Source organism: Onychomys torridus, chromosome 17 (genome assembly GCF_903995425.1).
Source record: "Onychomys torridus chromosome 17, mOncTor1.1, whole genome shotgun sequence".
Taxonomy (NCBI): Eukaryota; Metazoa; Chordata; class Mammalia; order Rodentia; family Cricetidae; genus Onychomys; species Onychomys torridus.
Window position 1 is genome coordinate 39,308,623 of NC_050459.1, and position 26,130 is coordinate 39,334,752.

Genomic DNA, 26,130 nt, shown 5'->3' on the forward strand with positions numbered 1-26,130 from the left:
ATGTATGTGTGAATTTGTGTGTGTGTGTCTCTGTCTGCATTTCTTATGCTTTCTCTTGGCTCTCTTTTTATTTGTCATTTTCCACTTTGTTTAGTTGCTTATGTGTTTCCTAATGAGAGAGAAAGGATGGGTTTGCATTTGGGTGGGTTAGGGAGGTAGGGAGGAGCTCGGAGGAGCTGGGAGGGGAGAAATGGCAATCAATCAGAATATATTGTATGGAAAAAAACCATTTTCAATACAAATTAAAATTATAATAAAAACTTACAAATATGCTGTTCTGAGGTTTCATTTAAAAGGGAGAAAAAAGAAAATGGAAATGTCATGCACAGCTGCTGTCACTTACTTGGACAGTCATCTCTGAACATTCTCCTGTTGACCTCAGTGAACACTGATGAAGGGAAGCTGCCCATGCCACCTCTTTTTTCTTCCCCACTCTGCAAAGCCTTGGGAACCCACTGGGTAGTATATGAATGTTGTATCAATGCTGTCTGTATCCACATCACAACTGCTTTTTCAAAGTATTTATTTGTGTGCGTGTGGTTGTGTGTGTGTATGCACACAAGCACACACAACTGGGTATGTGCATCTGTGTATGTGCACAGAGGCCAGGAGATGGTGTTGTGTGTCCTCCTCATTCATTCTCTGCCTGTTCCTTTGAGGCAGAGTCTCTCCCTGAGCCTTGTGATAACGTCTACTTGATAGGCCCAGAGCCAACAAGCTCGAACAGGCCATCCTCTTGTCTCTGGTTGCCTTGGAGCTCAGGTTGCAGGCATTAGCCAATGCCCAGCTTAAGTGGATGCTTGCAGGCATTAGCCAATGCCCAGCTTAAGTGGAAGCTAGGATCCCCACTCCAGTCCTCATGACTGCACAGCAAATGCTTCTGTCAAGCTTTCTCTCATCTCAAATTACAGCTTATTCAACTGTGTGTTGTGATCTCATACGGATTTCATGAAATGAAATGTGTAGATTACAAAAAAAAAAAAAAAAAAAGCAAAAAAAAGTTCTGAATACTTCATGTCCCGAAATTTATTCAAAATCAAACACGTCATAAATCTGAAGTGTTCCTGGAAGGGCTGGCCCATGTTGCATCTCCTGACTGCATTCTAGTCTTGGGTCTGCACACATATGTGTACTTTACACTACACATGCCATCACGCCCTGCAGCACTAATAAAGGCTTCCTGGAACACCTCTGCTCAGCTTGAGTGCATTGTGTGCTATGAACTGCAGTGTTTTCATTCCACAAACATGTCCTGCTTTTAGAGAAGTGCAGTGGTTTAGTCACAGAGAACAAAGGCTTTTGATGTTTTTCCGTTATCATTCTTAGTCCATCCCTATGAAACACTGTTCTGCCCTTTCCTTTACAAAAGAGAAAAAAGAAAATGAAAACAAATGAGAGACCGTGTGACTAGGTCTTAGGATATGGGACTTTTAAAACGGTGGTTTAACAGGGCTGGAGAGATGGCCCTGTGGTTGAAAGCACTGACTGTTCTAGAGGACTCAAGTTCGATTCCCAGCACCCACGTGGCATCTCAAACCTGTCTGTAACTCCAGTTCTAGGGCTTCTGACACCCTCATACAGACATGCATGCAGGAAAAACACCAATGAAAGTAAAATAAAAGTAAACTACATGTATTTTTAAAAACTGTTGTCTAAGTCACAGATTCAAACCATACAAAAATTATTAAATGATTTTTGGCTTGAAATTAGCACAGAATGTTCAAAACTTGCTGACGTGACCCTAAACATATTTGTGTCATTCACTCCTACATATTCATGGGAACTGATGTTCTAAGCATTCAATTACAAAAGCAAAATAGTGTTCAACTCTGATAAACCTAAAGATAGTCTATGTCCAGCAGTACCAAATTATTCAACCAGGGTTTCAATGTTTATATAAAAATAAACAAGTACATCCATCTCATTGGCATGTAAACTTGCTTTTCTCCTTAAGAGAATGTGCATACTGAAGAATTGTTTTCAAGTAGATTTCTTTGTGATTTATTATCAATAAATGTTTGGTTTGTATACCTATTTTACATATACATGATATATATGTATGTATGTTGTATGTATATAGGTATATTTGCATGTATGGTGTGTGTGTGTATGTATGTATGTATGTGTGTATTCAGGTTAATATAAAATTTCCTGGACAAAAAATGAGTGATTAGTGACAAAGCTTAAGAAGCTCTAATTTAATGGCACCAAATATTTGGAACAAAGACAAAGAGGTAACAAGTAACCAACCCATCCTATAAGCCAGTTCACGAGATGGGTGTGAACAATTAGTGAGGACAATGACACATCAAGTAACTTGTCTCTTTTTTTTTTTTGCAACAACCATGCATGTGCACACTTGTACATGCATGAGTGTGAGTGTGTGTGTGTGTGTGTGTGTGTGTGTGTGTGTGTGTGTGTGTACAAAAACCTAGCCAGTGATTGTCAGAGGAAATATGTTCTGCAATCATACACCCATCCAAAGTAGACAAAAACCAACAGAATATATTGTTTATTTTACTGATAATTCAACATAGGTGGGGCACTGTAAAACGCCTAAAACTAGAAAAATCCCCCAGCCCCCTGAGACCTGTACAATCCACAATACTGGGTAAAGTGATGCCATGCCGTTCTTGGCTCTGGGGCCCACGCTTTTCCAGACTGATCCACTCTATTTCCAGATTCCTGAATCTCCTTTCTCTAAGTGCATCCAAACAGAATGCTCCAAGACCTTCCCTGGGATGTTAAGCATCTCATACTTCTCTTTCCACATCCGTGCCTCTCTTCTTGGGAATCAGAACATTCTGACCCACAGCACCAGATGTGCTGGTTCCGTATTACAGCTAGAGAAGGATGCTCCAGACTCCCCTGATGACCTCCATTCCTATGCCAGGCCGACACTGGAGTTGAGCGATCCGGACTGGTTATTTCACTTCCTCCATTCGTTAGCTATGTGACCATCTGTGAGCTAGTCCATTTCAGGGACGTTATTCCCTAGCCTACGATACTAACCGTAGCGATTCGCTGGACTGGTGGGGATGAACAAGACACAGGTAAGGCAGCCATTACCACACCTGGATCACAGAGGCATCCATAAACAGTCATCCCCTTTCTGACCCACTGCCGTTTCCTCAGTCTGAGGGTCCTCTGGGTCCCTTCATTCCCATTCCTAGACACCCTCATTTTACCGAAGCACCTAGACGGACAGCTTCAACGCCTACATTCTCACACTTGCCCCTGTGTTTCAAACAGTCCCCGCCAACCTGCAGACCCAGTGATGTCTGCTGCCACCTGCAGCTGGGATAGCTAGCTAGGAATGTAGCCCAAACTCAAATAGAAAACGTACCTAACACATCATGACATTTGGGGGGAGGGGTAACAGGGCACGAGAGGGGGTAATTCCAAGCATAAGCATCACCAATAACAAGCCATGTCTATGTCACAAGGTCAGACATGCCTGATTAGGCACTGATACTTTAATTGCAGAAATGCTTGATTTTTTTTTTTTTTTTTTATGCTGTGCGGGGCACTACGCAGAAACGTTTCCTTTTATTGTCACTGGATTCTCACAAGACTCCTACAAGTACAATAATTACTCCTGTTTTACAGATGCAGAAATGAAGACTTTTAGCTTGACCCAAAGTTAGAAAGTAAGAAAATATTAACGCGCTCATTACGGCTAAATTCCTAAGTGCCTGGATGTGTTTGTGTTTTTATTTTAATTGTGGTTTTGATTGCTTTTAACGTCCCAGTAAAGCGGACTGCTGAGCAAGTAGACGAAAAGCCGGACAGGTGTTACTTAAGGGAATGGTGGAAGCTGAAACCTGAAGCCTCTTTGGGCGGGGAGAGGTCTGGGCGACTGCACCCGGCTAGGAGCTCCTCCAGCCAGGCGTTGTCTCTCACTTCCAAAGTTGGAGCTCTCCTTGGTGGGAGGGGGCGGGGAGGAGGGCAGGCCAGTGACGTCACTGGGCAGCGGGGATAAAACTCCCCGACAGCATTCCCAGCTAGGTCGCAGCCTGTGGAGCTAAGTGGGTTGTCCGGTTCCGAGACACGCAGGGTGCACCCATCGTTGGACTCACTCTCGGGAAGGCATCATGCCCCAGAACGTGGTCCTCCCAGGCCCTGCGCCTTGGGGCTTCAGACTCTCGGGGGGCATAGACTTCAACCAGCCTTTGGTCATCACCAGGGTAGGTGTTTTCCGTTCTGATTTTTGCTACAGGTCACCAAGGCAGGGCAAGTGGCCTTGGAGCTAGAGAAGAATAGCCAAGAAACCCGGGGAGGGAGGCAAGGATAATGCACGGGGTTGATGAAGGGCGCTGAGCTTCTGGCTCCCAGTTGGACTTCAGCAACAAGCTGAAAAGATGCAAAGCAGTTTTGAGATTTAACCAAGTCAGCTCACACACCGGGCATCCCTTTTTCTTGGTCCCCCAGCCACATTTCCAGGAGAGGTCAACTGACAGTGAGAGTTCCTGGGCTCAGAGGAGGGTGCCAGAGCTGGGGGTGCTTTGGGCTGTCCCCACCCAACTTCCTTTCATAGTGACCAGATGCAGGGAGAGAGAGAAAGAGGTACTGAGGATTCACAGATATTTGGTAGAGCTAAATTTGCATCTGAGCAATTTTCCTGCCTGGGTGAGAACTTGAGCAGGGTGCTGTTCACAGGGCATAGCATGGATTGGTCAAGTTGGAACCACTCATATCAGCCCAGACAGGGAAAATATTACTAATGTGTATTCCTCCGTTTCCAGGCTTTTTGAATAAATATTTTCCAAAGCTGGGAACTTGGCTGAGGAAACATTACCTATAATTCAAACTACAAAGAAAACCTGTGCAATAGTTTACCTGATAGAGATCAACCACTCGGGCTAGTAACTTTGAAAATAAGACTTCAGTAGCAAAAGCAAACTGCCTTATTCCATGTTATCTAAAGCAGAAACCAACAAGAAGAGGATGTAAAAATGAAACCCAGGGTTCCTTTTCTGTCAACAAATTTCTAGAATAATTGTAACGCTTTATTTGGTCTAGTTAATAGTTTCTCCATTTTTTGAAAGCAATCATTTCAGTTACCACATGCAAGCCATTTTAAACACAAAGGCATAAACTTCCAAATATTATAATTTTATTTTCTAAATGTTATACTTTTCTTACTGTTCATACTATATTTTACAAATGTATGCTTTATAATCTGATCATCCACAGATTTTGAATAAGGCAACACATGTATGTCAATATCATTTGGGAAGCACTCTGCTTCTTTTAAAATCTCAAAGCATGTATCATAGGGATGCATACAATGGGGCATTTCAAGATTTGTTTTACATTTTTCAAAAACATATAAACACGTCTGACATGTGTTTTTATATGAGACATGAAAACATACCCCCCAGAAATGCCCTTAAGTAAATTAAGCAGCAAATGCTTCCGTGATCTGGGCCAACCACTTCCTTTTATAGATTTACCAAAGAAAACAATGTCCACTGTTTCTACTAGGAAATACGCTTAGTTTATACAGTTTCACTTGCTCATATTAAATAACAGCTCTTGAATCCTAACAAAGAATAAATCATATTTAAATTAAATCCTAAAGAATGAGTTATGTCATAAAGACCTTGAAGAAACTTACAAAAGAATTACCCCTACTCATAATCTGTAACATATCTGTCTAATGAATCATGTGTTTGAAATTTGGGATTGTTGACACTAAAAACAATATTATCTTAAAGTAATCTTAAGTCTGCATTTGGGCTATGAAAGCTATTAGTGAATGCACTTGATGCAATGACAATTTTATTTGAAGAGCCATTCTGTCTTGGATTTCTAACTCATATCTAATCTGTGCCACAACTGTAGACACTTGATTCAATAATAGACCAGACATTATTTATTTAAAGTTTGCCTTTTCAATTATTTTAACTTCTAGGGACCAGATAACACTGAATTATCCAACCTCAATTGTCTCTAAAGTCACGTACACCAGGAATTCCTGTTGAATAAATGCAAGCCTACTCACTTGGGCTTTTATGCCTTCATTGAAACTTACTAAGAATATGTCCACTGAAATTACAGAGACATGAGAAATCATTTGGATAAAACCCTAGGAGGAATTAGTCAAAGATAGTTACTGTTACTATGTAGTGGATGTACTATGTACACTGTACTTTGTAAATTTTAATATTATTCTAGAACGTATCGGCTAACATTGTGTATGCTGTTATATTTTTTGCTTAGCATACATTCTTCTAAGATCGCTACTTTGGTTAACTCACTCCAAGCTCAGAACATCCCTGTAAGAGCAGAAAGAAAAGGATCCCCTTTCACAGATTACAGGAATGAGGCTTTAAGGCAGTCACCAATGACCACAAGTGGAGGACTAGTCCATCCAGCTCTAGTGCCTGCACTCTTAAGTCTACACATGAAAAAAAAAAAAAATGTCCTTCACTGTCCCCGTGACATCCAATATGCCAGTGGCCCCGTCTCTTCTATTTCAAGATCCGCTTTCTATTCTTTGGGCTGCTATCTTTGTTCAAGATATCATAACTTCCTGCCTAGAACCCTGCCTGGCCTTTTCCAATTCACCCTGCATATTCTCACCATCCATCTTTGAAAAGTACAAGGGGCCTTTCATCCTTCTCTTAAACATCCTTCGGTGACATCACTAGCTTGTAGAGAACAGAAGGCATGTTCTTCAGCCTTTTACTGTCTGTTGCGACGTCCTTCCCTCTCCTTTTCCTCTTCTCCCTCCATACATGGGCAGTGAGAGGAGCCCCGGCTGCTGGTGACCTCCCCAGCATGGCTGAGCATCTAGGACCTATCACTTTCTCCCAGAATTCTTTTCTCTACCCTCACCTCATGGTCCTCGCTGCCTATGAAAACCTATTCAAAACTTCTCCCCAAGCTCTCCTCTAGACGTGGTCATTTCATTTATTACATGATCATAGCTTCCCTCTTACCTTCTCTTAGTATCCTGTCTATACCACAGATACTTAAGCATACCCTGCTCCATCATTTGCTCCTTGAGGGCAGGAACCTTTTACACTGGAAACTTCAATACGTAGCACTGTCTGGTACATCATATATGCTATAGAATAAATATAGCCATAATATGAATGACTGATTTGCTCACCCTTTACATAACTTTATTACCACAAATAGGTAGGTTGATTTCTCAAAATATTCACATTACATAAAGGTAACAGTTTGTCTGCTTGATTACATTATTAAGGACACAAAAGAAATGCCAAAAGCCATACTTATTGTCACAAGAAGGTCCTTCCAGACATGAGAGGTATTTTCTCAAGCCATTTAAGTCCATTTTTGTCCTCCTCCAGGCAAGGTTATATGTACCCTTCCTGCCCTGCAATGTATAATTGCAGACTATGGAGGGTCCCCAATTCATGACACCACCACTTTATAATGGTATGAAAGTGTCACACCTTCAGTTCAGACCATACTTAGAGTTTTGGCCTCTGCCTGGGCTCACAACTGGCAGTGTGCTACTCTGTCTTGGTGCTGGATAATGGCAAAAGGCCACAGCTAGAGTCAACCACATGACCAGGAGAGCAACAGGGGGCCTCTAGAATGCATTGCACTCTCTACATTAGGATGTTCAGTAGGACTGATACATTAATTTTTTGCTAATTTAAGGTGTTTTCAACTGCATAAAGAAATCACAGTTGATTGAGCTATAACCTCAGCCTACATCAAGGAGCTTCCAGATAGAAGTGCTCCCTAGGAGACAATAGACCTCCAACCAGAGCTTGTAGGGGGGCTACTGGTGGATAGGGTCTGGGCCAGGACTGCCAGGTTCTTGGTCTTTTATCCAAAGAATTGAAAATAGGGTCTCACAAGGACTTGCAAAAAGTAGCAAGATAACTTTATTCTGAGTATAGATTAGAGACAGGGACACCCACCCCCATCATTGTTCTGGGCCTATTTTATGGGATTTAGAAGAAGGAGTTGGTTACCAAGGGGCATATAGTTTGGGTGGTTCTCTATGTTGATTGATAGGTTAGGACATATACTCATTTTTCCTACTATGCATGTCCCTTCCCATAATGCAACAGGTTTTAATTGTATGATAGCCAATTCTACATAGATATAAGATGGTAAGTAGGAAATTCTCCTGAAAGTTTACTAGCAAACACAGTTTTGCCTTATTGTGCATGTACCCAAAGCCAAATCAAGGGGGATTAGCCCTTTTATTCACATACATGTGATGGGAATACACTTAAATAGAAACTGTCTAATTTGGTTGCTAGTGGGGTGAGAAAACTCATACTGTTCTTAGAGATGGGAATGCCTGTAGCCTGGCATAGGGTGGGAGGGAGGTTCTAGAAGACTCTAAGGTCAATAAGTACACCAGAGTAGGGGAAATGCATAGTATATGCAAGCAAAGGAACTAGGCTGCCAAGTGCAGTATTACTAGCGGGAGAGTACATAACCAAACTTGGGGCCCCAGGCTGCTAAACTGTCTCCCATGCTCTCCTGCTTCAAGATAACAAGTTATTTCAGCTGAAGCTGTAGTTCACAAGGTTAAGACAAAGAGTTTCTGCCCCGTAATCATTCACAGACCCACTAACCAGTGCAATAATTTTTAGTGTACTTTGAAGAAACACATGTATACAACAAAAGGTGGGAAACTAAACCACCAGACCCAAGATTTTTCTAGGCAACACATGCACTGAATTTTGTGTAAAATGAAATGTAGGTTTAGGGCATTCATTTTAAGAGAGTGTTATGGTTCAAAGCGGAAATGCCTCGCACTGCATTGCATTTTGAATACTCCATCTTCAGCTCATAGTGGAATGTTACAGGAGCTTTTAGGAAGTGGGGCCTGGCTCATGGAGGCGGTCATGAGGGCTAAGCCTTCCAGGTTACAACTTCCCACTCCCTATCCCCCACCTACCCCCTGCTTAGGCAGCCCTCTGCCCCTCTATAGGTTATTCTGCCAGATAATCTGTCACACAATGACATAGAGAGGGGTTATTTCACATGTCTATGAGAGCTTCTTTGGTTTTTCTTGAAAGAAGGCCCTAAGGGTTCTTCTGGAAGTTTCTTGACCAACCAGGAAGTGGAGTTACTCTCACAGACAAGTCATAAATTGTTGACATTTTACAAATTTCAATATAGAATTCAGCACAAACTCGTTGTTCACACATATGAAATGGGTGTGTATCTGAGGCCCGTGGGTCATTTCCTCCTTTTTTTATCCCCTCTTCCTTGTCTTCAGAGGGCTCCAGGGTCAGTGTGAATGCAGCATGGACCTGAGTACCAACACATAGTGGGTCAGTGTACTGTTAAATGCTTTCTTTCTTCTCTCTCTCTCTCTCTCTCTCTCTCTCTCTCTCTCTCTCTCTCCTTCCCTCCTCCCTCCCTCCCTCCCTCTCAGACACACACACACACACAGTCTCTTGCTTTGATCCAAACTTTATTTGAAATTTGAAAATGGGATGGTTGTAGTTGGACATAATTTTTTCCCATGAAAAAACAAGGGTAATAGAAAGATTGGTGTGGAAAAAAAAAAAAAAAACCTGTGTAATTTTGTGCTAGCAAAGACTGTGTCTACAGAGAAGCACTCACTGGCTCATCTGTTTATAATACTGATTGCAAAATATCCTATTACTTGAAAGGCACCAAGGGAGAACAATTATAATTTAGATGGGTGTATAATGTAATATAGATGCATGTCTCCCCTATGAGAGGCTTACGTATCAGTGGAAGAAGAGACACATACATAAGCTACCGTGACAAAGTGGTCCAGAATTCCCCAAGAAAAGTTGGCTTAAGAGATAGCAGGAGGCACAGAAGTGGGGGGTTACCCACAGGGAGGTTGCACATAGAGGTAGAAGAGCCTGTGCTATCGAGAGAAACAGCCACAGTAAGAATTTCAGACTTTTCACTGAACAAACAACCCCACAAGAGTATCTTACAATTCCCGAGCATCAATTTTCTCAGATTAAAGTAACAGTAACTGTTTTACAATATTGTCTTAAGAATTAAGCAAGGTGATACCTCTCAATAACAATGCTATTGTGATAATATATTGTGGTAAAATAATGATCTTCATCCCAGAAGATGCCCACTCGAATCACACAAATCAATTTCAAAATACCTATGATCAGGGTCATGAGGAGATTCTGCTGTAAATGAGGTGAGATGTCACTCTAGAAACTTCCATAGTACCCAGGTCCTGGTAGGATTTATGTACCTGGCAAGGATTCCAAAGTTTATTTGGTAGGGAATGGAGGACAACGGAATAGGTTACCATGAAGAGCCAAAATCATCTAGGGTATTTGTAAATAACACAGCTCGTGGGTCCTTTCCTAGAGATTCTGAGTTTTGATTCCAAACATCTGGTATTGAATGGAGTCTTTATGGCCAACAAAGACCACAGGGGATTCTTTTAACAGGGAGGTTTAAAATCATAATGCTGAATGATTAACTTCAGGGCTATGGCCAATTATCTCTCTGGTTACTTTAATAGTTAAGACCTTAATGAGCCCAAATACGAAATAAGTCACTTTAAAACCTTATGCGGCCAGGCTGTGGTGGTGCACGCCTTTAATCCCAGCACTCAGGAGGCAGAGCCAGGCGGATCTCTGTGAGTTCGAGGCCAGCCTGGTCTACAGGGTGAGTTCCAGGACAGCCAGGGCTACACAGAGAAACCCTTTCTTGGGGGAAGAAAAAAACAGAAAAATAACAGAAAGAGAAAACCCTCTGCTTCAATCCACTCCTCTGTTCTCCCAGCTGGAGAAAGCTCAGTAATAAAAACCTGTGAGTATGCTATAAAGATACAATGGAATAATATGATGACAGAACATGAAGATAGAGCAATAATATAAATTCATCATGGACCTTGGATTGTTTTGGGTTTTTTTGGTTTGGTTTTTCGAGACAGGGTTTGCACCTTTCCTGGAACTCACTCTGTAGCCCAGGCTAGCCTCAAACTCGCAGAGATCCACCTGGCTCTGCCCTGCCTCCCGAGTGATGGGATTAAAGGCGTGCGCCACCTCCGCCCGGCTGGACCTTGGATTCTTATACCTCAGTAAATGGTTTAACTCATAAAGTCAAGTTAACAGTCATTTTAGTCATTAGCCATCCTATTCATCAGCCTTACTGAACTAGAAAACTACAAACAATAATGGCATTGAACCTCTCCTCCTCCCTCTACATCCATTTTCTGCCCAACAGTCCATCTGTGGAGGACAAAAAAACAGTAGTTGCCATGTTGAGAACAAACAAAGAAAAAAAGTCAGACGTGGGTTCTTGCCGTCAGTAGCCATGTTCTCTAGTTGACCTCCGTTCTTTTTTCACTTCTCTTGCTGTGATAAAACAGTCTGGCCAAAAGCAACGTCGTCGAGGAAAAGGGGTTTCAGCTTAACAATTCCAGGTCACAGTCTGTCACTGCAGGGAGCGAGAGGGCTTTCATCCTGTTTCTTTTCTTTTTTTAAATCTTATTTCATTTTATTATTTTTTTCACTGATAATAATTATTTAATACAAAATATTGACAAAGTACATGTAGCAAGATATTTGTCACAGTATTGTTTGTGGTTTTTTTTTCTACTATCGGCTTGATACATTATAAATTCTTATCCTAATAGTGAAATGTTTGATTGAGGCTTGCCCAGTTCTTAAGACAAACCAAAACTTATTATAAGCCACAGTCATCCTAGGGTCCCCCCTGCTATATATGTAGCCTCCCTGGTTCTGTGGGTTGCAGTCTGATTATTCTTTGCTTTATATCTAGAATCCACTTATGAGTGAGTACATACCATTTTTGTCCTTCAGGGTTTGGATTACCTCACTCAGGATGATACTTTCTAGTTCCATCTATTTGCCTGCAAATTTCATGCTGTCATTGTTTTTCTCTGCTGAGTAGTACTCCATTGTGTATATGTACCACATTTTTTTTAATCCATTCTTCAGTTGACGGGCATCTAGGTTGTTTCCAGGTTCTGGCTATTACACATAGCGCTGCTGTGAACATGGTTGAGCATGTATCTTTGTGGTATGACTGAGCATTCCTTGGGTATATGCCCAAGAGTGGTATGGCTGGGTCTTGAGGTGGATCGATTCTCAATTTTCTGAGAAACCGCCATACTGATTACCACAGTGGTTGTACAAGTGTGAACTCCCACCAACAGTGGAGGAGTGTTCCCCTTGCTCCACATCCTCTCCAACACTGACTGTCATTCACACAGCATTGTGAACTCATCTCACAGCCAGTACATACAGCAGGAAGTATGGAGGAAGCTGCTTGCTGGCTGGGCAGCTTGTGCTTTGCTGGTTTTCCTGTTCTATTCAGGACCACCTGCCCAGGGATGCTGATAATGACAGGGCCATCCTCCATCCATCTACAGTCAAGACAATCCCCTACAGACATGCCCACAGGTCAATTTAGACTAAGCAATTGCTCAACAGAGGCTGTCCTTTCAGTTGACTTCTCTGTGTGAAGATGATAGTTAAAGCTAATCAAGTCAGCTTCTGAGGTGCCTGGTGACATACACAGTCCTGTAGCTGCCCTGAGCTCAGCAGGAAGCCCTGGGTTACTTAGATCTCTTTCTTCTAAAAACTAAGCAGTCCTCTCTGCTCAGCCCATTGTAGAGCAGTGCTGAAACAATGAAAACAGTTTTTAAGATTAGCATTTTGTACAAAGTCAAGATGAAATTCTTAACTTCAGTATTCACTGTCAACGAATTTTAGCGCCTTCTACTACCTAAAATATTCAACTTTGATATCTGCTATCTGTTCGATTTACAAAGTCAATATTTATTACTTGTTCAACATTTAAGTTCTGGTGTCTGCTTAAATGTGTGTATTTAACCCACACAACAGCACAGCGTACAAGCACAGATACATACAGACACACACATAGACACAGCTCTATTTTCCATTTATCATAGCCAAAGCTAAAACAGAAAAAAAAAAAAAAAAAAAAGTTAACCACTTCCAGATCAGGACTGAGTGTTCTACACTTGAGTCTGTTCAACTGTATTATTAAACCTAAGATGAGATTTACAAACAAGCATATTAAGCCTCATTTAATGTTTTAGCCAATATGAAGCATTCTGACCTTAAAAGCTTAAAAATAGAAAGTACTGCCCTTGACATTCTATATTGAAAGAATACTAAATGATTAGGATTGTTTTTATGTGTATGAGGTCCACTGAAGATGGAAACATTGTCCTAGCAGTCCCGGGTCTGGGAGAACTTCTAAATGGAAAGTAACTATGAAACAGCCTCCGAAGGTTAGGATGTACTGAGCCAAATTGTCTTCACCAAGCTGTATCAACTGTTCCCACTAGAATTAACCAAGTACAATAAACAATCTAGTGACTGTACTAGAGAACTAGGACACATGAGAACTTACTGTTTTTCCAATTGTAATTATTTAAATGAACTTGAATCTCTCTAGAGGTTCTAGAACAAGCAAATATAAAATAGCAAATTGACTATTAATCCTAGAAGAACATATTTGAGACAGTAGAGTTTACTCCTAGAGCAATTTGAAGTTTAAAATAAGACTCATGGGTGATTCTGATTTACAATTGCCAGTTTCCAATCATAACAATGGTAAATTCACAATAATAAACATAAGCTGGGCTGGGTCGATGGCTCAGTAGAGAGAGCTCTTGCTGCACAAGAATTAGGATCTGAGTTCAGATCTCCAGCACCTAAGAAAAATTGTCATAGCTGGACCTAGAACCAAATCACTGTGGAGTGTTGGAGACAAGAGTCACTGGGCCTTCTACGTAGCCAGCCTAGCAGGTTCAGTAAGAGATGCTGTCTCAAAATAAACAAGGAAGAAAAGAATAAAGCATGGCACCTGAGGCCCTCCTCTGTACTCAGAGCACACGAATGTGTGCACAGAGAGCAAGAGAGACAGACAGACAGACAGACCACATACACACAAAACACACACACACACATACATAATTTTGGGGTACTATCTTTTTCTTCATAAGCCCTGATTTAAATGACCTTTTTCACTCATTCTTCAGTTTTCCATGTATTAAATCTAAACACCTGGAAATAGAACATGGAACATTAGAAATACAGATACTCCCTGACCTCTGATGTGGCTACATCCTGATAACACCCTCAAGAGTTGAAAGTATTGTAAGTTGAAAATGCAGAATGCATCTTGATAGATTTAACACACCCAATACCACAGCTTAGAATTATGATACACTTACAGAATATTTACCAACCTAACCTAAACTTCATAATTTTCTCCTCTCTCTCTCTCTCTCTCTCTCTCTCTCTCTCTCTCTGCTGACTAGACCTGGGGCTCTGCTCTTACCTCCCAATATCATGAACAAGTGTTATACCGCAAATTACTGGCTAAGGAAAAGATCACACTACAGAAACCAAAGTATGGTTCATTCTGAGTTATACACCTTTTGAACCACGACGAAGTTGAAAAATCACCAGCTAAATCATGATGTCAGTGGCCCTCCATCAGATGAGCTTGTAGTTAGTTAAGAAGACAGTAATACACAAGCAACTAAACAAATACAAAATTAAAGGTAATCTTCATGACGGAAATAAACAAGATATAAGAATGAAAAGTGAGGTTGGGAAGCTAGAGAAAACGTACTTCAGAACTTTGGGGGATTTTCTAAAATGCATCATTTGCACCTAAACCTAAAGGATAAAAAGCAGCCAACAGGTCAGGAGTGTTTGGACAGAAATAACTATGCATGTAAAACCTTGAGGAGGCACAGGGCTGCTCTGCTTATGAACTGAAAGGAAATCAAAATGGTCATTGAATCTTGGATAAAGGAGAGCAGGAATGGCATCAGATGACTGGACAGTCAGCTAAGGAGATATCCGTGTGAGTACAAGACAGAAAAAAAAATAAGAAAAAATTTTACCCAGAAAAATGAGAGTATGAATGATAACCAAAACAACCTTCAATTTTTAACTGGATATTCAGCATACTAATATTCCACATTTTCTATTTCTAAACATTAAAAATACAGTAACGTATATGTTCCTATTATCTTGAAGCACTGCTTTCATTTTCTGCTTCTAAATAAATTATACACATTTTTTTAATTATACACATTTCTGGTAGAAAGAAAAAATGAATCTTGCTTTTCCCCTATTTTGAAAAATCTCTGATTTTTAAGTAATATGTTTAGACCATTTACATTTAATGTAGTTACTGATCTGGTTTAATTAAAGCTTATCTTATTAGTGTTTTCTATTTACTCCACCTGGTCTTCATTCATGGAGCAGTGAGTTCAGTGCTCTAGAATGTTATAAATGTTTATATTTTCAGGCTTCTTCTTGTCAGCTCAAGAGTGACTCTCTCCTCAGATGTCTACACATAGATGTTCTGTCTTAGTTTAAGCTATTATTATATCTGGGTAGCTTTTCAACAACAAAAATCATTTCTTACCATTCTAAGAGCTAGAAATCTGAAGTTAAGGTACTAACATGGTTGGGTCCTTGCAAGGGCCCTCTTCCAGATTTCAAATAACCAACTTCTTGTGCCCCTACAGAAAAGGCAGAAAAACGACAAAGCTATTTCAGAGGACTGTTTTGTAAGGTGCTAGTCTCAGTCATGATAGTTCTAGACTGCCTACCCTCCCAAGGGCTTCTTCTCCAAAAGTCATCAATTTGTAAGAAATTCATCGTATGAATTTGGGGAATATAAATTTCCAATCCATGCTGCTCCCCTCACAATAATGTTAAAAATGAAAACATATCAAGTTGTTAAAGTAGTTTCAATTCAAGTACCAAAGTCACCAAAATGTAGAAAACCCTATCTCCAAATAGAAAGTTCTGGTGAACAAAAAAAGAAAAAAAAAAGTATTGGTTTTTGACAAAAAAATTCACAAAATATAGTTATAGAAAATATTTAAAAGATAACAAGAGACAGAATGGTTCTTAAAACATGGCTAGTATGAAACAAAATTATTTAACATAATAAAATATCATTAACACAATTGATGAACTGAAAGTTCTTTTAAAATTAGGTTTAAGACTTTGCAACAATTGAAACATTGAAAAGTTTCCCAAGATAGCATTCAAATATAAAGTATAAAACTCAAGATACTAAGCCAGGCAGTGGTGGCCCATGCCTTTAAGCCCAACACTTGGGAGGCAGAGCCAGGCAGATCTCTATGAGTTCCAGGCCAGCCTGGGCTACAGAGCAAAATCCAGGACAGGCACCAAAACTACACAGAGAAACCCTGTCTCAAAAAAAAACAAAAACAAAAACAAAAAAACTCAAGATACTGCTGGATATTGGATTTTAAATGATGTCTTGATTTATCTTCCAGATCACTCCAGGAAGCAAGGCAGCAGCTGCCAACCTGTGTCCTGGAGATGTCATCCTGGCTATTGATGGCTTCGGTACAGAGTCCATGACCCATGCTGATGCACAGGACAGGATTAAAGCAGCATCATATCAACTGTGTCTCAAGATTGACAGGTTAGCCTTGGCTAATGGGGTCAAAACTTGATCTGTGTTTTCAGGAGAACCCAAACCAGAGCTCTAAATGATCTCATCCACGTCAAGAGAAATGTCATAGACCTAGAATTTTGGTGGAGTTTTTGTTTGTTTGTTTTTGTCTTTTAATGTATCAGCCACTTTATTCTTGTATTCATTGAAACTGAAATTGAACAATCTAGCATGTGTGGATGAACCAATTTTCAAGAACAAAATTCTCTGAAATATCGAAATTAAAATGGTACACAGGAATGACTCCTTCATATAGTAGCCTAGTGACTTCGCTGTGAAAATAATTACAGCCATGAAAACACAAAGCAGAATGAATGGCTGGACCATAGTACTGTGGGATGGAATAAGGTTAAAGACTCTCTAGATTTGCCCCAATGTGGCCATGTTAAATTTTATTATTAATTTCCTTTATACTATAGGCTGTTTTGTACATATTCATCCCAAGAGAACACCATAAGGTGTGGGAAATATATGTGTATATAGTAAATATGCAAGTGTTTCTAGCCTATCTCCCAAGGCTGAAATTTAAACCCAACTTCTTGTCATGAGAGCCTAGATATAAAGCTGAAAATATGAAATAATAATTGGTTATAGTGGTCATTTTTATGTAATTATCACGTTGCTGTTGTACCCACAATCATGCACTGTTACAGAAGACTCAATCCATTATCATCCATAACCTTCATGGAGTAAAATAGATTCTCTTCTCTCTGTGCCTCTGCTTCTGAGCCACAGACACATAAGAGCTGGACCAACCACAGCTCTTAGATACCAGTCTCTCCCTGGCTCCTGTGGTGGCCTTAGGAGGATAGAAGAGAAGAGAGAGCCACCGAGCTTGCCTCTTGGTGTCTGTGGTATGTCTCCAAGTGTCCCTCTTCTGTTGTTCTTACACACACACTGGAGACATACTTTCTCCAGAATCCACACCATGCACTGAATCTGTTCTCGGGTCCTCAAAAAGACACTAGAAATATAAGACTAACAAAATGGGAATATATAGAATAAGTAAAAACTAAATTCTTCTGGCTTAAATCACTGAAGGTTGCTAGTATTTTTCACAAACAGAATGGGAAATAATGTATATTTTAAAAGGAGTGCCATTTGGATTTAGAGTTTGCAAACTTTGTTTTATTTGCAGGGCGGAAACCCGCTTATGGTCTCCACAGGTGTCTGAAGATGGAAAAGCACATCCTTTCAAAATAAACTTAGAAGCTGAACCACAGGTATGAAGTTCAGAGGGAATGCTATCACATCACATGTTCTGTTCAAGGGTAGGGAGAAGTAACAAACCTAAGCCTCAGAACAAGTCACCTGTGAAGCCTCGACTGGGCTCTACTCTCTTAGGTTAACTTATACGATTCATGTTTTCCTACATCCAGGGGAAAACAGAGAGTACCTAGGCAGGTATCTCTTTAAAAGTCAAGTATATTCTCTGCTGGGCATGTTAGCCTATGTCTGTAATCCCAGAATTTGGGAGACAGGTGGGATTTCGGCAAGGTTGATGCCAGTCTAGAATAGACAGGAAGTTCCAGGCCAGCCAGGGCTACAGATTGAAACCACGACACACACAAAATGGGAGAAAACCCACTTTCTCATTCAGAACAATTTGACTAAGTCTGCGTGGAGTCTACTTTTCTTTTTATTTCTTTTTTTTCTTTCTTTTAATTTCTTGTGATAAGACTTCTGCTGAATAAATGGCCATGGTGTAATCTAAGAACTTTACATTGTTTAAATAAAGCAAAATAAAACCCAGGCTGGGCCATTTGAAATGGGTGGCTCTAATCTAATAATCCATAGTTATTGTGATCTTCAATCCTGTAAGGTCTTTGCACAGGTCTTTTTTGGACACCCTTCTTTAATTCTCAGTTCTGACATTTCTATAATTAAATTTACCTTACCGAAAACGAATTGAATTTTGTTATCACAGAGATACTCTACGTGTGTGGCTAACTTATAAAAGATAAAAGATTTTTCCCTTGAGGCAACCCTGTCTCATGAGCCACATGAATCTAATCATCTGAGGTTTATCTGGCTGTGTCCACTTTCAGAAACTGCCCACCCCCAAAAAAAAAAAAACTAAAATTGAATCAAACCTCAATTATAATACAGTGGAAAACTCTAATTAAGAATGGGGTTTTACACCCTCTCCTTAGAGGCTGCCAAGGCTTAGAGATACAAAGATACATGTTTAATATCATCTTTGAAACGAGCATTCCCATTAAGATGGTAGATATTTCCAGCATGCAGTTTTCTATAGACCTAGTGAAGACTGAGCACACATGTATAATGCACGCTTCAGCACTCTTGTCCTCTCTCTGTTTTCTCCCTGCCCCAGTAAGCCTCCATTTTCTCTTTATAACATAGACATAGCACAACATAAGTATGAGTGTCTCATAAGCTGCCCAAAGATTTAAATCAGACAATATAGGCAAAGGCCCGAAGCTAGTCAAACAAGTAAGAGTTCTTATGCTTAAGTGCTTTCTCCCATCAACCCCCAAGCTGTGATCAGAAGCCTCCCCGGGTTTCTTGACACTATGCACCTGCTTACAGAAGGGCTTTCTGTCTTTACTGTCACTGTGTGACAAGGAAGAGTCCCTTCCTCATGACTATTGCAAAGGTCCTTATAAATCATGCTCCTTCAAAGCTTTATGTTAGTCAAAATACGGCTCCCTCCCAGCCCACACACAGAAAAGGAAACACAATATGTATTCTTTAAAAGGAAGGGTTTATAAGATCCTTGACCTAGCTTTTGACTAAAAGGGAAGTCAAGAGTCTGTGCCTAAAAATTATGAGCCAAAGAAGAGAGAAGAGGCTTCGGGGACGGTAGGTCTGATATAGAACATTCTCAAGACAGGAGCCATGTGTCTGTTCTCCTCAATGAGACTTCCCCAGGCGTAGCCCACAGCAAGCACCCAGTACATCGCAGACTATTAAGTTAAAGGGATAGAGAACAAACTGTGCATTCCCTAGCAATGACCGTGATGAGTCCTAGGGACCAGTTCTCAGAATAGCTACTGCCTCCAACTGTTAAGTTCTGTGTGATCTTGGAAAGTGAGTGGCATATTTAGATCAGAAAAAAAAAACTTCCATTCTTCACAGGAAGTGGGCAAACACTGAAAAAAGAAGGGAGAGGTAATATAAATTGATGATCCCACCTTAAAACTGCATAGGGCCAGCTTTAGGTAAATTTACAGTGTTTGCATATACACAGTGAGATACTTTAGGGAAGAGACTCAAACCTAAACACAAAATTTATTTTTGCCTTTTTTTTTTTTTTGACATCTTGACACATAGGCTCAGGGGAAAGAGCCCTCCTTTTTAGTTAGGACCCGTTGCTTGAGACCAGGCACGGAATTTTCCACTTTACAACATACCATTGCTCAAAATGTTTCTCTTTTTGGAACAGTTTGGATTTCTGGGTTTTCGTTTAGAGATGCCCAACCTGTTAACATAGCAAAAACTTCTAAAAGCCATTGGTGGCTCACCCTGGCACGCTAGGGTCCTTTACATTGGTGACTGGCAGTACCTCCAATCAGCACTTAATTTGATACAAGGAGAGGTTAGATGAAGTACAACATTCTAGATACATCACTGTCATGTCTACACAGCCCTTTACACTAATGCACACACCTACTTACTTCCCATACGTATCAATTCGTCATTTAGAGGCAACAGAAGTGAAAAAGGAGACCTGTGTGGCCCTTGTGCACACATCCGTTGACGATCCAAACGTGGAGTCTCTAGAATGCATTGGATGAAATTCCCACTTCTTTGTCCACTCACAGCACACATCAATCACCGTCCTGCATGCACCCTTTTGCAAATTAGTTCCTTATTACAAATGTATCCTTGTTTTCAAAGCTCAAACTCACCAATATGAGATGTAAGGGCTGGGGGGACTAAACAGGTTTAATTAGTTTAATTAGCCAAACCCCGGATGATACTTCATGTCAATCACCACTCCTACCCTAGTCAGGATATATTAAAGCAAGATGTACTTAAGGCATGATGGGAGTCTGCGCTTTGCTACCATCTCTTAGGAGTTTAGAGTCGATGGTAATTCCTGAGCTGGAGTGAAAAAGAGATCGCTCTTGCAAATCTGTATGCATTCATTTATAACTATCATTTTTCTAAGAATTAGCTTCTAAGGCATCATTCTAATGTTAAATATTCTGGCCTCTTGTTAATCATTTTATTAGCTCGGATATCCTGAACTGAAGGGTTAGGTTATACTTTTTATTTATTTATTTATTTTAAATTCTTCAAATAAGGAAAAGGAAATGAATTTCTTTCTTTTCTTTTTTTTAAGTGAAAAAGGTGATGATTAGGTTAACCACTGTAGCAGGCACTCAGATGGCGCCTCTTAAAATTCCATTCATTTGAGTCATGCCTACTCCTTACTGGCTCCCTCTCCAAGAAGCCAGCCTTTGACAGGCTCAGAGATAAGTTCAGCTCTCCTAATCATCAAAGAGTTTCCCCTTATGCCGCTTTTCAGCCAGATTGCAACATGACTAGTTCACAGGGCACAGGCATTTGGTCCACAAAACATCTAAATTTCAGTGGAGCTCTGCCATCTGAGTCCTGGTTACAACACAGAGAGCCTTCCTCCTAACAGATTTGTGACCTTTGCATTTGGAGAAAAAAAAATGCTAATTTTTAAGTAATACACTGCCGTACAAAAAGATTTACTTTTCCTCATTAATGAGAACTGTGTAAATAGAGCAACTTTCTGGAAAGCAGAGCTGTGTCAGTTGGGGAAACAAATGGCATCGGTGTACTACCGTGCTACTACAGATGAACGGCAAAATACCAACAAACAATAGAAATTGAGTTCTTGTTTCTCAACCCAAGTCAAATTGTTATAGTAAGTATTGTGCCCTTTGGTATGGGATAAAATATTCTTTCTGATTTTAAACATACTATCTACTCACTAAAAGTGAAACATTGTGTCCCAGCATCTAGGACCATGGCCAAATAATAGCATGTTGATATGTATATATATAATTTTTATATTATATATATAGTTTTTTTCCCCTCTAAGTTTCAACTTGGAGGACTTTTTCTTACACAATTATAATAACCGATATAAAATTTTAATGGCTAGATTCTTTTTCATCTTTCCATGCTATCACGAAATAGAGAAGTTTTGTTTTTAAAGATTCAGGTTTGAGTCTTATGCTTCTGAAGGACCTTAGAATTTGTTCAGATCTGTTTCCAGCAACTGAATGAATCCTTGAGTCTGGCGGTCTGTAAGCAGACTCTGACATTTTTCTAAACAAGGCATTGCTCTAGATGGGAGTGTTGTTAGTTCTTCTTCAAAACTTCCTTTTAAAACAGCAAACTGTTATGTTTATTCATGCTTAATATCAGCCCGATAACTCAAAGATATGATGTACCGATCATAGCAAAAATAGATGCTTTTTAGAAACAAACAAAAGAAGGCTCTTATCTAAGCAGGAAGAACATTATGCCCAGGTCTTTGTAAAGTACTGTGTCTTCCTATTAAACAGGTACTTACATATGCAGCCAGTTTGCTTTCCTAAAACTAACTTCAATCTCCAATGTTTGGGTAACTAGAAGGAGCTAAACAAAGCAAGCCCTCTTAGACATTTCCCCCGGAGTTCCTCTAGTGGAGAGTAAACATGCGAAGCCCATCCCTAGAGGAAAACGATGGTCTCAAGAGTGGCTTTCTCTTCCGTTTGAAGGGTGGGCATGAGTAGATAGCTTCATCAATCCCAGGCGTGAAGATACAGGTCCATCACCTCACTTTGACTTGGTCAAATACTTGCTCACTTCGCATTGTACATTTCTTGCTTCCCTGCGGTTTTCATATGAAAGATTTAGAAAAATGGTAGGTAGATGAAAGAAATGAAGTGTATGAGTCAGACCCCCTGCTTCCGATGAAGACGGCAATGGCCTTGACCCTTCATCTGTGAGCAACGTCATCAAGTAAGATGTTGAGGATGAACTGACTTTGAGTGTTATCCTTTTCTGAGTCATTTCTAGGACTTGGGGGGCTACTGCCAAGAACCCCATTTTTCTGGTATCGGTGGCATTCCATCAGATGAATAACTCTCACCCCAACTGTTTTAACATTTCACTCCTTCAACATACTACTCTTCAACCTAAGCCCCTGACATTTAAAAACCTTATTTTAAAATTGAGAATTAATTTTGTTAAGGTGAAAATTATGTGGTTGCTTTCTCTGGCTGGAATAAACACAAACTCAGGAATATAGAAACTGCTATATAAAAATGTTATGCTGCATGTGCTTTTACAAGAGAAGGAAGAAAAAGGAATTAAAGTGGACTAGCAGGCACCTAATTGGCTTTGTCTTTTGATTCTATTTGACCATCAACAAATGATGTAAGACTTGGACAGAATGCTGCCTCTCTGTGCCATCGTTAAATCTCTTGTTTAACTTTGGTGTATACACTTCATTGTGCTTTTGGGAACAACTGTAGAAGCCCATAAACTAATGCTTTGCAAAGCCTAAACAAGAACGTTTTAAGCCTGGGTTAGAAAGACTTCCTTTTATGATGTGAGTGGAACATAAGAGGATGTGTCTGTTAACCAATCATACATTTCTAATGTGAGAAAGAGAGACTGAGAAAGACAGAGAGACAAAGAGAAACCAAAACTGAAAATCACAAAGGAAAATCTTGGAGCTGGCTAACGATGCACTGCCTGCCATTTGGAAGTCCTACTGGGGATTCTGAATGCACACATGCCTTCAGATGAGCCGGTCCCTTTGTAGGACAATCACCATCCACACTTATTTATTATTTGAAGGCTTACAAAATGAAAACTGAAGGCAGATACTTTCTTCCCCAATCAAGCCATCACAGTATGTTAATTAATTATTGTAAACATCGCACTGTTCACCAAGATTTTTAAGACATGTCATACTTGGTTCTGAAAAAAAAAAAAATCAGGTTTTGTTTGTTTGTTTGTTTGTTTGTTTTTTGAGGTTCCACAAAGCTTGAATGGCTTGTTATCCTGACTGACTTACTCTATAATTAGCATGGAAGATTTATAATCCATCAAAGCTAAACTGGTTAATTAGCCTCTATCTTCTTCATATCAAAAAGAGTTACAAAGGCTCAAGCCATGAGTACTGTCATTACTTACAATTATTTCCAGCACACTTTTTTCAAGCCATGATAATGGTTAATCAAAATGGTAATCACAAAACACAGCCAATCCAAATTAAAAATCAGCTCAACACCCTGGGATTGTATAGCCATGTAAAAATCTGCACACAGTTTTATGTGTTATGTGACTCAATGCTAGGACATTTCTAAAACTGTGTTTGATGGTTTCAATACTCTTTCTACCAAGTGGCAGCAAGAATAATGTCATCCAGACAATGCCTCAGCATTGAGCTATTCTTGTAGAGGAAAAAAGGGTATACGAACAAGGTATTAGTCAGTCTAATAATGCTGTACAGTCATAAGCTAAGCTGTATTCAACTTAAACCTTTTGAGCTTCAGGAGACTATTAACACTTGTGTCCCAGCTTGAGGGGTCAAAGACCCTGTCCTTCATATCATCAGAGATTCTCAGGTCTCATGACATTGAGGGCAGATGGAAAAAATGACTTGGTAGCTAGTAATTGAAGCTGTGCCCATTTGCACGGTCATAACTAATTTTTAACACAGACAATAGGTCTACATGGGGAAACATTTCAAATAATTACGCATTATTTCAAATCTGTGTGCAACACTGACTGATCATTCACAGAAGAAATGAAGACTATAAAGATGGATGTAGCTACTTCTGCTGAGTAGACTCATTTGTATAGAGCACAGTCTTGGGAGTATTTTAGCATCCCTACCAGTTTCGTTTGGTGCTTCTGGGACAAAAGTGAACAGCTTCGAAAACTATCCATGTATTCAAAACTAGAAAACATTATTCCTGTACATAGACTGGGTCATTCGGGTGTGTTTCAAACTCAAGGTTTGAGACACTGCTGTGTGGTCCTGTTCTTTGAGCAACAGGGTGAAAAATCTGTTTTTAATTAGAGAGAGAGAGAGAGAGAGAGAGAGAGAGAGAGAGAGAGATTGATATCACATCTCTAGATTCCTTTCATTTGCCCCCCCCCAAGAAAGGGACAACCATTCTTTAAATATACATATGGCATTATCACAATAAAAGAAAGGAATTCTATTCGTATGTTCCTGCTTTAATACGTTCTTCTCATTCTCCTTGCTTTTTAAAAGTACAACTGCACTCAAATTAATGATTGGGCCTTGTTGATTGTAAATAATGATTAATTGGGTCTTGTCATTGTGAATATTTTTAAAAACAAAATAATCTGTGCCTAGATAAGTTTAAACAGTTCACTGTAGTTATTCACAACTGTTCATTTGCCTGCTGATTTTTTATCCTCTCACTTAAAATGGAGTGAAATTCATTAAGCCTGGTGGGAGCAGGCTTTCCTGAGGAGCGCTGGAATCTGGGTTCTGTCACCAGTACCACAAGAGCAAGAGTGTATTTATAGAGAAGAAAGCACATGTAACCTTGGTTGGAGAGAATTTTAAATCTGGTAATTTTTTTTCTAAACTAAAAATCTTCTCATTTCTAATACACTGTTTTTGAGTTTCATAAAAGAAGTAGAGGAAGCCAGAAAAGGAGAAGGCCAGACAGTGCTTGAATTTTGAGATGTCAGATGAGGTCTGGTCCATTGCGTCTAACGTTTGGTTGATGAATGTAGCATGTGTAAATTACAGAGACATGATAGAAAGATGGACCCTAATTCCTCTCCTAACCATTTCGCTAATCCTATAGCAGATAACGATGCCTTAATTAACAACAGCATTGCTGCCGGGTTTGTTCATTAACTGCTTTGTTGTGCGTTCTGTGGCTCTGTGTGTTTTGTCTGCCATGTACAGGAATTCAAACCCATTGGCACCGCGCACAACAGAAGGGCCCAGCCTTTCGTTGCAGCTGCAAATATTGATGACAAAAGACAGGTAGTGAGTGCTTCCTATAACTCACCAATTGGGCTCTATTCAACTAGCAATATCCAAGATGCACTGCATGGACAGCTGCGGGGTCTCATCCCCAGCTCACCTCAAAAGTAAGTACTGAAGCTTAGTTCTGGCCAGTGCTCTTCATGATGTGGTTTCTTTCCTGACATCCAGCTCTTGCCATTTCCTCCTTTACTTTCTAGAAGGTTCTATTACACTTTTGTTTTTAAAGAGAAGCATCTAGAACTTGGCTCTAATTGTTCTGGAGCTGGTCAGCCAGTTCCTGAATATTTAGTAGCTTCGAGGCTTTTAAAAAAAAGAAAGGAAAAGGAAAAGGAAAAAAAAAAGGGAATCTCTGGTTCCGTCATCACCCTTCTTGGTCATGTCGATATTCAGTGGTAAATCATCCTCTCTGCGGATTTCTCATGCGTTTACTTTTAACCTCAAAAGAGCAAGTCATCACTGAGGGATTTTTCTTTAACCCTTTGTTTTTTACAGGATGTGAACTACTTTGAACACAAGCACAATATTCGGCCCAAACCTTTCATAATTCCAGGCCGAACCAGGTCATCAATTCTGAGATTGTGAAGTTTGAAGTGCATGTTGCTTTAATCAATTCTTACTAATCACCCGGAAAAGTAACTTCTAGGTGTCTGGAGTGACTTTTCACTGCAAAGCTTATTTCA

At 40.0% G+C, this 26,130-nt stretch overlaps 1 protein-coding gene across 2 annotated transcripts in view; it reads left to right on the forward strand.

Moving 5' to 3' along the window:
• The first annotated feature begins 3,957 nt into the window (after positions 1-3,957).
• Pdlim3 (PDZ and LIM domain 3) overlaps positions 3,958-26,130 on the forward strand; it is a 32,573-nt gene continuing 10,400 nt past the window's right edge. Inside the window, exons 1-4 of one of the 2 annotated variants that reach the window (XM_036166662.1) lie at positions 3,958-4,187; positions 16,292-16,443; positions 17,612-17,696; positions 25,943-26,010. In XM_036166662.1, coding sequence (XP_036022555.1) covers positions 4,095-4,187; positions 16,292-16,443; positions 17,612-17,696; positions 25,943-26,010 — 398 coding nt within the window. In that variant the 5' untranslated portion in view covers positions 3,958-4,094. Of the gene's footprint in view, positions 4,188-16,291; positions 16,444-17,611; positions 17,697-25,366; positions 25,555-25,942; positions 26,011-26,130 lie in introns of both variants that reach the window. The other variant, XM_036166661.1, reaches the window with a different exon arrangement.